An 11908-nucleotide genomic window follows, 5' to 3' on the forward strand; every position below is an offset into this window, starting at 1 on the left:
TCTGTCTGTCTCTGGTGAGTACATACACCCTATAGCAAAACTCTCTCTTTAAAAATTAAAAAAAAAAAGTACTATGAACTATAAAATATGACTCAACTGCTTTAGTCCTATTAAGATCTTATTTTTAGGGCTAGTCCTGTAGTCTGTTGGTTTGATCCAGATCCCACATGGCCAACTATAGTTTGAATCCTGCCCCCAGGCAACTTGAAAAACACAATAGGTGTGCGTGCATGCCTAAGAATCGAATGCGATGAAGAAATAGAGGGAAAGAACTATAGTATGACCACATACCACTGGGGAGTACTTTCTTTCTTGTGAGCGCCTGTACCCTCTGGCAATTAAATCTTACTTCCAAATGACTGGAATCAGTAGATTCAGATTATTTTTTTATGATAATTTGTTAAATAGGCAAATCCGGATCCCAATACTTGTCTTGGAGTATTTGGCCTCAGTTTGTACACAACAGAGAGAGATCTTCGTGAAGTATTTTCTCGCTATGGACCGTTGAGTGGTGTTAATGTGGTTTATGATCAACGTACTGGACGATCACGAGGATTTGCTTTTGTGTATTTCGAGAGAATAGATGACTCAAAGGAGGTAAGTTGGACTTTGTAATTTTCAGTTTGAAAGGTTTTTTCATATGCCTGATTACATATTGAATGACTGTTAAAAGTTGAGCAATAGACTTTGATTTCCGTAGGTATTATATCACCTTTGGTTCTGACTTGATTCAAATTCTACCTCTTTATGTTCCCAATTAGAGTGGCCACAGTTTAACTTTAGAGCTTATGTTTTCTGGTACAGGTATATCCTGATTGAGATCTGGTCTTGTAGAATGAGAAATAAATGTGTTTTGACTTAATGAGAAAACTATAGGGTATAAGTGTTCCATATTGAATAACCCATACTGAGGCGCCAAACAGATGAATAAAATGATTTTTAAAAATGAATAATGTGGGGACCAGCAGATGGTGTGTGTAATGGTTATGTCACTGGACTCTCACGTAGTCAGCCATGGTTCACGTCCCGGACCCAACGGCTTAAACTCACGCCAGGCATGTGTGCATGCATGCCCAGGATCTTGAGAGGAGAATGGATTGTGCCATGGCCATACCTCCTTGGGGGGTGATTTCTCGTTTTCTGTCTCTGTCTTTCTGGCGAGCACATGCGCCCTATAGTGAAAACCTCTCAAAAAAAATTAATTATATTGGCTCAGCCTCAATGGAACTTACTGCTGCTGAACATCTAAGCCTTCCTGGCTGGGACTAAAAAGAAGGCCCAGTGGCATGTCTCTGTAATCCAGCAGTTTGGGGGAGATGGGGCAGGAAGATGTAATGAGGTCAAGATTGGCCTACGCAAAATATCATGAGAACCTTGCTAAAGAAGAGGTGAGTTTAGTGGTGTGTGTGCCTTGTGACTCCAGACAGGAAGCTGAGGAAGGGAGGATCACAACATGGTGCCTGACCTTGTCTTTCAGGAAAAAATTATGTTTAGACTCAACCTATGTAATGTCACGTCTTAATTAGTTCCCTCATATACAATAGATTCAGACTTTTCATAATCATTTATCTCATTTATCCTGTTCCATAATTGAAAAGTAATACTGTAAGGTACTGATTCTTCTTCCTTTTTTAGGGCATGTGTGCTTAACAGAGAGATAGGGGCAGTCACAGACCACACATAATCCCTTTTCCTCCAGTCTCCTGGGAATTTGAACATATACTGTCCCATATGATTTTTAAGTCCCCAGTCTTCAGGACTCCAGCTGCCTTTGTCCATGTGGGATTCCAGCACCTTAACCACAGCACCACCTGCTGGCCCACCTTTTTTTGTGTAGCACTAGTCTTTATTTGCCTAACAAAATGATCCTAATTGATGTCAGTGCTTTAAAATAATACTGTTCTAATGTATGAGGCATTGAATTTAAAAAGCAGCAGTAAGCCTTTTCTTTTTATAAAAAGTTCATGGTAGAGTTTTTTGAAGCTCAACATTAAAGTTTTATCAGACCTTAATAAATGAAGAGTACTTGGGCCGGCAGGTGATACGGACATTAAGGTAACCTGGATCTCACAAGGCCAACTGTGAGGTTCAAGTCCTGGACCTGGTAGCTGAGAAATACACAGGGTGCGTGTGCATGCTTACCCAAAATCCTCAGAGGAATGGAAGAGAATAGAAGATTGTGACTTGGCTTCCCCCAACCCCCGCCCACCCGCCATGAAGTCTCACTTTCCCCTCCTCTCCTTCTCTCTATTGAGCACACATGCCTTGTAGCAAAACTAGAAAAAAATGATAATGAAGTATTCCAGGAATTTTTGTGTGTGCCATTTTTCATGTTGCATGTAGGTCAGCACTCTTATGTTTCAGCAGTGTCTGAATGCAATAAAAAGTAGTTGTAATAAAAACTGGCATGCCTTCCAAAAATAATAGTTGCTATTGGCATGGTATGTAGTGGGTGTAAGCTAAGGGTACTACTAAACATCCTATAATGGACAGGGTAGTCTCCCACAACATAGAATCGGCAAGCTTTAAAGTGCTAGTGTGGAGAATTGAGAAACCCTCTATAACTGTAATAAAAGGATACTTCACTTTGTAAGCCATTTATGCAATAGGCATTATAATGTCAGTTTCACAACTATGTTTTAAAACTGTTGCATGTTTGTGATTCTCTGATTCTTGTTCTCACTTGAGAAAAATGTAAGTTAGAAATACTGAGTATCTGGGCTGAAGTCAAAATTGGAAAGTATGAACAGTAACAATTTCTTTTGTCAAACTGGTTGTCCTATGTCTCTTTTTTTCCCATTCTTGGTTAATTTCTGGATAAAATAAAAGTGGGACAGCTGGTGGCTTGGTGGTTAAGGTGGCTGGATCCCACATGGTTTACTGTGCAGTTTTGAGTTCCATATCTGGCAGCTTGAAAAACATGCCAGGTGCATCTGCTCAAAATTTGGAAAAGAGGAGGAAATGGAGAAAGGATTGTGGTGTGACCACCCCCTTTGAGGGATGCTTTCTTTCTCAGTCTCTTACTCTCTCCCTCGCGCGCTCTATTTCTCCCTGAGTATACATGCCCTCTGGCAAATTAAAAAATAAAAATAGGGGGCTAGCAGGTGGCATGGTGGTTAAAGGTGCTGGGTTCCCACATGGCTGACCATGGTTTGCATCTCGGACCTGGCTGCTTGCTTTCTCTTTATCTTTCTCACTTGCTCTCTGGTCAAATTAAAAAATAATAACAAATGGAATTAAATAAATAATTCTTTTAAACAATAATAAAAATAGAAGTGGTACCTAGGTTCTAAAGAATTTCTTTCAAATATTTCCATTTGTTAGAGCGGTTAATTAGCATCACATTTATTGGTATTGTCTCATGGCACAATGAGTTCAAGTATAAAGACAGAGAAGTACTTGTTGACCAACTTAGTTTTCTTTGTACTTGGAGTTCACTAGGTGGCAGTGTGTTGTAAGGACTGACTAGTCCAGTCTAGATACATCAGCTGAATTCCAATTTGTTTTGAGATGTCAAGACTGACGCTAGTGGGGAACCAGCAGTTAGCATAATGGCTATGTCGCTGGACTCCCACATAGTCAACCGTGGTTCGCATCCCAGACCCGGTGGCTTAAAACTCACGCCAGGCGCGTGTGGGTGCGTGCCCAAGATCCCGAGAGGAGAAGGGATTGCGGTGTGACCATCCCCTCTGGGGGGCGATTTCTTGCTTTCTGTCTCTATGTCTATCTCTGTCTGTCTGGCGAGGGCACATGCCCTATAGCGAAAACCTCTCCAAAAAAAAAAAAAAAAAAAAAGACTGACTCTAGTTATTTTCAACTTCAGAATTACACAGGCTTCTCTGAGTTTGAGTTGTGCTTTTTTGTGAACTTATTTCTTTAATTCATGAGAGACAGCTTAAGAGAGAGATACAAGGGAATGTACCCTTGACATTACCGCATTGTAGTATATTAGAGTCTGGTGCACTGTGCCCAGCTTGTCTTCAGGTCAGTTTGGGATCTGATGAACATGTGGTCAGTCATATGGCCTCTAGCTCTGCTGTTGGGGCCTACTACCTGTGCCACCTAGGGTATGCCCGCCCTCAGTTTTTCAGCACAAGCCTTCTGAAGTAGTTTTCTGAAGTGTTTGTACTTTAGTAAAATAACTAGGGCTGTGGACCTGAATATAGCGAAGGTTAATGTGTAAACTTGTTGCCTCAAACTATTTGAGAAAGAGAAGTTTAGAGAACTTTCAGTTTGGGAATTTCAAATGGGAAAATGTGTAAGATTTTGTAGTTGTTTTTACTAAAGTGAAATGGCTGGGACTAGGAAGTAGGAAATGACAGGCTACCGGGGCAACCTATAGAAAGTTTAGCTTGAAAAGACTTTTCTCTCTCACATGCACATATAAGCACGCTTTATTGACTTGAAATGGGAACTGACCCCAAACTGGAAAATTATTCAGTGATAAAGTTAGTTAACTACTTTTTAAATTGAGTAAATTAAAATGCATTCTGGACAAAGTTGTGGTCTAAATTTTATGTCTATATAATATCCTGTACTAGCTGCATTGCCATAGCATTTTCAAAATTAGGAAAGTTACTTTGGATTATAGATACTTTTAAACTAATTATTACTTTAAGTCAAATAAATCTTACATGGCTTTCTGTCCCTGTTCTTTATAGGCTATGGAAAGGGCAAATGGAATGGAACTGGATGGTAGAAGAATTCGTGTGGATTATTCTATCACTAAGAGGGCACATACACCTACACCAGGCATCTACATGGGCAGACCAACTCAGTAAGATTTCAGGTTTCCTAAGTTAACCTATGCAAGTCAAATATCCACCGGGAATATGTGCATAAAAAAATGGTTGGAGACCAGCAGTTAGCGTAATGCCTATGTCGCTGGACTCCCACGTAGTCAACCACGGTTTGAGTCCCGGACCCGGTGGCTTAAAACTCACACTGGATGCATGTGCGTGCGTGCCCGCCCAAGATCCCAAGGGGAGAATGGAGGAAAAGGGATTGCAGCGTGGCCATCCCCCCTGGGGGGGTGATTTCTCACTTTCTGTCTCTGGCGAGCGCACACGCCCTATAGCAAAAAGCCCCTCTTAAAAAAAAAAAAAGAAAAGAAAAGAAAATGGTTTATTTCTGTAATTAAAAATGGAAAGTTGTTAATTTCTTATTCTTTGAATAATTTATCTATAAGTGAGCTGGGGACAAATTAAAACTATCAAAGTACATTATTGGCTCTTTTAATATTATGCTAGTAGCAAAATTAATAGATCCTAGAGAAACTATCATGTTTAAATATGTACATTCTCTCTATTCTAAAGTGACCTGGGAACTCTTTCAGGCAAATTTCATTGATATTAGTTTAAAAGAAGAAAAATGGGGGCCAGCAGATGGCATAATGGTTACTCTGGACTCCCACATCGCTGACCGTGGTTTGAGTCCTTGTCCCAGTAGCTTGAAACTCATGCCGTACCTGTGTGCAAATAAAACATAAATAGGAGTTTTTATGTTTTGAAATACATAACAAAAGACAACACACAGAGAACTATTTAACTTTTTATTTATTTACTTATTTTGACCAGAAGGGCAGAGAGAGAGGGAGAAAGCAAGATGGCAGGTCTAGGACTTGAACTATGGTTGGCCATGTGGGAGTCCAGTGCCCTTAATCACCATACCACCCACTGGCCCCCCCAGAATTATTTTTTTTTTTTAAGATTGAAAGAAGGAATATAGACTTTGATATAATTTGAAACCTTATTGGGAAAAATGTGGGTTTTGACAAGGAGACTTACAGCATACTAAAGTGAAAATCCACATGGTACTTCATTTGACCTTTTCCTGATTGGGCAGTATATTAATAGTAGAGCAGTATACAGTTTGAAACGTTTGGCAGAAGCGTTTTTGGTTATGGATATAATGAGTAAAGAAAGACATTGGGACTAGCAATCAGCATACTGGCTATGTCACTGGACTCCCATGTAGTTGACCGCAGTCTGAGTCCCAGAACCAGTGGCTTAAACTCACGCTGGGCGCCGTGTGTGCATGCCCAAGATCCCGAGAGGAGAACGAAGAAGGGATTGCAGCGTGGCCATCCCCCCTGGGGGGTGATTTCTCGCTTTTTGTCTCTCTCTGTCTTTCTGGAGAGCGCACACACCCTATAGCAAAACTTCAAAAAAAAAAAAAAGACGTCAAAGCAGAATAGCAATCATGGTGGTTCTTTCTCCCTTTTTATTGAAGCTACCAATTTATGTTATTTATAAATGATACTGAAAGATAGTCATTTACGCTGATACACAGTATTTATTTACTTATTTGCAGTAGTGGCGGAGGTGGTGGTGGCGGCGGTGGTGGCGGTGGTGGAGGTGGTGGCAGACGTCAAGATTCTTACTACCTACGATAGAGGATATGATCGAGGATATGATAGATATGAAGACTATGATTACCGGTACAGGTAATGTTTTGAGATTTCTATTCTAAATTAAACGATAATACTGTACTGGTGTTATTTGGAACTTAGGTTTGGTTATATGAATACAATGTTGATATTTAAAATAGATTGTGTCACCAGTAGGTGACATAAGGTGTTGTACTCCCATATGAATGACTATGTTTTGAGCCTCAGACCTGGTGGCTTGAAAATCACAATGGGTTATGTGTATTTGGGTGGCCAAAATCCCAAGAGAAAACTGGAGAAGGGATTGGACCGTAGCCATCCCCCTTGAGGGGTGATTTCTCATTTTCTCTCTCTCTCTGGTGAACACAGAAGCCCTATGGCAAAAACCTAAAAAATGAAACAGAAACAGATTGTGGGTGGCTGGATCTTATATGAACAACTGCACAGTTCTAGTCCAAACTTGGCAGGTTGAAAAACAACTGGGGGAGGGGGAGAATCAGCAGATGGTGTAACGTTAAGTTGCTGGACTGCCATGTACTCATCTGGGGTTCGAGTAATGGACCTGGCAGCTTGAAACTTAAGCTAGGTGTGTGTGCCCAAGATTCTAAGAGGAGGGACCAGCAGTTAGCATAATGGCTATGTCACTGGACTCCCACGTAGTTGACCGCGGTTTGAGTCCTGGACCCAGCAGCGTAAACTCAAGCTGGGTGCATGTGCATGCGTGCCCAAGATCCCAAGAGGAGAATGGAGGGGAAGGGATTGCGGCGTAGCCATCCCCCCGGGGAGTGATTTCTCACCTTCTGGTGAGCACACACGTCCTATAGCAAAAATCTCTCCAAAATAAAAATTATTTAATTTTATTTGTCATTATTATTTTTGAATTTGCTACAAGACATGCATGACCAACAGAGAGAGAGCACAGGGAGTGGGGAGGGGGGTGAGAAAGCAAGCCTCCAGGACCAGGAATTGAATCTTGGTCAACCGTGTGGGAGGTCAGTGCTTTAAACCCCTATGCCATCTGCTGGCCCCAGCATACAGAGAATTTAATAGTTATCATCTTGGGTACATTATTATTTTGAGTGATAAGAAATTTTTACTTTAATCTGCCTCAGTGATTCTGTGGTGTATATTAAGTAATGTTTCATTTCTTACAGAAGAAGATCACCTTCTCCTTATTATAGTCGTTACAGATCTCGATCAAGATCTCGTTCCTACAGCCCAAGTACGTGAACTTTGCTTTTGTAGCATTGAAAAACCTTATTTCTAATGCGTGGCTTATTTTTAATGTTAGAGGGGGTATGATTGTGGTTAATAGGTGGAACAGTATTAGACATCTCCAACTTTTATTATCATTTTAACTTTATTTTTGGTCTTTCTCTTTCAGGACGCTATTGATAATGGAATGGTTGCAGTTAAAGACTTTATTTCTTTTATTGTTTGTTTGATTCTTGATTTTTCCAACCTTCTAATTTCTCCTGCTCCTTAAAAAGAAATCTTAAAAAAAAAAAAAAAACCTGGTTATTTAGGTTGTACACTCTGTCAGTTGTATTTCTCACCCCTTTTATTATACTCTTAAAAATGTAATTGTCATTTTGAGTTTTTACATCTTTAGTAAAAAAAAAAAAAAAAGGAACCCCAGTGTTACATGTTACAGATGACTTTTTTTTCTTTTATAGATTAACTCTTAGTTAATCAATGGGAAAGAAGTTACCTTTTTGAAGCTTTTGTGTAGATAATGTATTAGACATTGTGTTAGAGATCTTGTTTAATTTGTTTTGGGAAAGATGGTAAAATATGAAGTAGTCACGTCAGGTTTGGGGTGGCATGGAGAGGTCAAATAGTTGAGTATTGAAAGTTTGACACTAGATGAAGACAGTGGACATTTTGAAGAACAGAATTTTCAAACTTTAAGAATGAAGTAATTTTTTAGAGATGAAAAGATTGTGGGGTCCTGCAAAATACATTATATTTGAAATATATCTGTTAAACCTTAAAGTGTGATTTTTGTGTTCAACTTATTGAAGTTTTAAGTGTTCCCTTAATCAGTGAAGAACAACCTTTATTTATTACCTAGAGCAATTAATTGTATAATTTGATATTAGAAATTTTGGTATTGGGGCAGTGGTTAAGCAGGCTACTGTATAATACAGACTCCTTAGAAGATGTGGGTATAAAAGTAGTCTTCTTTCAAATAAAAGTTAATTTCTTTGAAATGGAATTGTGTCTTTATTGTGGTATACAGTACAGAAATATAAACTGGATTGATTTTTTTTCTTACACCTAAATATGTAACCTTTGCCTTTTCTCCTTAAAAATTGATTTTTCACTCTTCCTTTATGTGCTTGTGTATACCATGTTAAAAATATTAAGAGTATTCAATACTGTAATTATGCTGAAGGAAGGTTAAATAGTTTTCATCTTAAGCCCACATTCTAGTAGTCACACACTTAAATGATCTTAATGTCAGAGGAGAGTGTTTTAGGTGACCTTTTGAAAAAGGTTGTTAAGGGGCCAGCAGGTGGCATGGTGGTTAAGGGCACTGGACTCCCACATGGCTGACCATGATTCGAGTCCCAGACCTGCCAGCTTGCTTTCTCACTTTCCTCTTTCTCTCTCTCTCTCTCTCTCGTCACTCTTAAACTAAGCAAATAAAGTTTATTTTTAAAAAGTTAACATGGGCTTTTCTCATGCATTTTCTTTTCTTTTTTTGGAGGTTTTTTGTTTGTTTGTTTGTTTTTTGCTATAGGGCGCATGTGCTTGCCAGAGAGATAGAAAGTGAGAAATCACCCCCCAGGGGGGATGGCCACGCTGGAATCCTTTCTCCTCCATTCTCCTCTTGGGATCTTGGGCACATGTGCCCGGCGTGAGTTTAAGCTACTGGGTCTGAGACTCGAACCACAATTGGTTACATGGGAGTTCAGCGACATAGCCATGGTCCCCTTCAACTAAGGCTTGACTTTTGGCATCAATGGCTTGAAAAACATGCCAAGAGCTTGTGTATGTAGCCCAAATCTTTTTTTTTTAAGAGGTTTTTTTCCTTTGCTATAAGGCGTGTGTCCTCACCAGAATGAGACAGAAAACAACACATCAACCTTCCCCCCCCCCACCCCCCGCCCGCAGGTAGTGCCATACTACAATCTTTTTTTCCTCCATTCACCTCCTGGGATCTTGGTTACACATGCCACGTTTCCAGCACAAGTTTAAGCCACAGGGTCTGGGACTCAAACCAGGGTTGAGTACGTGGGAGTCTAGCGATGTAGCCATTATGCCATCTGCTGATCCCAAAAATTTAGACTATTAAAGAGGAAAGTGGACTATCCTTCCAAGGTAATTGAACATGGATATATGAATAGTTGAGTGAAGCATTTTAGAATATATAGCTCAGGACCAGGATGTGACATAACAGTTAAGGTGCTGGACTCCTGTGTGGTTGACTGTGGTTCAAGTCCTAGACCTGGTGGCTTGAAACTCAAGCCAGGGAGGTGTGTGTGTGTGCATGCTCAAAATTCCAAGGGGAGAAGAGGTTGCAGTATGGCCATCCTCCCTGGGGGTGATTTCTCAGTTTCTGTCTGGCTAGTGCATGTGTCCAATTACTACTTTTCCCCAATCCCTTTTATTTGTAAAGATAAAGGTTTATATTGTATTATCAGGAAAGTCATGATGTATTTTTTCTGTTTTTCTATGCAAAATGCATTATGACTTTTCCAACAACATAACATATGGGCCAGACAATCACGCAACCAAAAATGCAATGCTCTGGGAAACAGCAGTTAGCGTAATGGCTATGTTGCTGGACTCCCACGTAGTTGACCGTGGTTCGCATCCCGGACCCAGTGGCTTAGAACTCACGCTGGGCACGTGTGCGTGCGTGCCCAAGATCCCGAGAGGAGCCAAAAAAAAAAAAAAAAAAAAAAAGCAATGCTCTGCCAGCTGACTCACATGGTAAGTTTCCAGATTTGCATCCAGAGGCTTTACAGTATGCTGGGTACAGACATGTCCATGATCCTGCGGTTGGCAGTTGGTGATGGCATTGAGACCCTGTTGGGGGAATACTATCAGTGTAGCTCATGGAAGAGAAATTTTTTAAGGATAATTTGATTTATTACTTACTATTTTTTAACTTGCTATAAGACACATGCACTCTCTAGAGAGAGGGAAAGTAAAAACAGCCACCAGGTCTAGGGCTCAAACTGCACTGTGGGAATCCAGCAGCACCTTAACCCACCACACCACCTGCTGACCCTTGAAGAGAAATTTTTTAAAAGTATGTATAAAGGGGACAGTGGAGAATTAATGCATAAATGGGTATAAAATTTTGAGTTGTAAGAAGTTCTAGAGTTGGAGTTGTGCAATAATGTGAATATACTTAATGCCAAAGAACTACACTTAAAATTGGTTAAAATGGTAAATTTTGTTACATATATTACCATAATACCCTTTTTTTTTTTTTTTTTCTAAAAATTGTATAGCCTGCCAAGCACTGGTGGGATGATAAACAAACATGAAGCTCTGTAAGGGTGAAACACAAGCAAGATTCTAATTTTCCATCTGTAGACCTGAGTACAAACAATACACTCATGTGATCTGGGGATGGCTGAAGCTGGGGGTGAATTGTTATGTCAAGACCCTATTGGGGTGCCATGTCTCACTCATGGAAGGAATAAAATTACCAATTTTGTATAGGAAAAAAAAATACACTTCAAAGTTGCAGATTGATCTTTTCACTGGCTAGAAGGAGGATCTCAATGTGGTGAGACCTTCTGGAGGTTCTTACCCTCTTCTCACTGTGAAAGGCAGGTGGATCCCCACCTAGCCGACTGCAGTTTGAGTCTTGGACTCAGGTGCTTGAAAAACAAGCCAGGCAGAAAAAGAGATTGCAGTGTGGCCATTCCCCTGGGAAGTGCTTCATCACTTTCCCTCTGTCTCTTGTGAGTATATACATCCTATAGCAAATTGAAGAAATAACAATAGAAAGTATGAAAGTAGGACAAGAGGTCTAGGCCTTGGCCATCTAGTGATGTAGCAGTAACAATGCCTGGGGATGCTAGACCTCTGCGAGAAGGTCCTGGATTCATGTCACAAAGCCTTTCTACATGAGCATGTATCTGCCCAGGATTGGGTGGCTGAGGCTGTGGAGGTGAATTGCAGCATAAAAAGATCCCGTTAGTAATTGTTTGTCCCTCTTCCCTGTAGAAGAAACATTTTAAAAAGTGGTCTGTGGGGGCCAGCAGGTAGAGTAGAGCTTAAGGTGCTGGACTCCTAAATGGCCAATCACAGTTTGAATCCTGGACCCAGTGGCTTGAATCGCACACTGGGTACATGATGTGTGTGCCCAAAATTCTGAGAGGAGACTGGAGAAGGGATTGCAGCATGGATTTACTGGGGGGGTGGTGGAGGGAGGTGGTGTGGTTTCTCGTATTCTATCAATTTTTTTGGCAAGTGAATGTGCTCTATGGCCAAAAAAAAAAAAAAAACCCTCAAAAAAAAAAAAAAAAAAAAAAAAAAAAAAGAGCAGGGGGG

At 40.4% G+C, this 11908-nt stretch overlaps 1 protein-coding gene and 1 long non-coding RNA gene across 3 annotated transcripts in view; one reads left to right on the top strand and one right to left on the bottom strand.

Annotated features, from left to right (window-relative positions):
• Positions 1–8606, top strand: part of TRA2A (transformer 2 alpha homolog) — a 25065-nt gene extending 16459 nt beyond the window's left edge. Inside the window, 6 exon segments of the mRNA XM_006172301.3 lie at positions 409–597; positions 4662–4777; positions 6313–6382; positions 6384–6445; positions 7543–7610; positions 7773–8606. Of these exon segments, the coding sequence (XP_006172363.1) occupies positions 409–597; positions 4662–4777; positions 6313–6382; positions 6384–6445; positions 7543–7610; positions 7773–7783 (516 nt within the window). The 3' untranslated portion in view covers positions 7784–8606.
• The window catches only part of LOC102468412 (uncharacterized), a 26519-nt gene continuing 22426 nt past the window's right edge, over positions 7816–11908 (bottom strand). For both annotated transcript variants that reach the window (XR_334276.2, XR_334275.2), the window contains 2 exons: positions 10328–10426; positions 7816–7882 (listed from right to left, as the gene is read on the bottom strand). This is a non-coding gene — a long non-coding RNA (uncharacterized LOC102468412). The remainder of the gene's footprint in view (positions 7883–10327; positions 10427–11908) is intronic.

The sequence above is a fragment of the Tupaia chinensis genome, unplaced genomic scaffold, assembly GCF_000334495.1.
Source record: "Tupaia chinensis unplaced genomic scaffold, TupChi_1.0 Scaffold000184_1, whole genome shotgun sequence".
Lineage (NCBI taxonomy): Eukaryota > Metazoa > Chordata > Mammalia > Scandentia > Tupaiidae > Tupaia > Tupaia belangeri.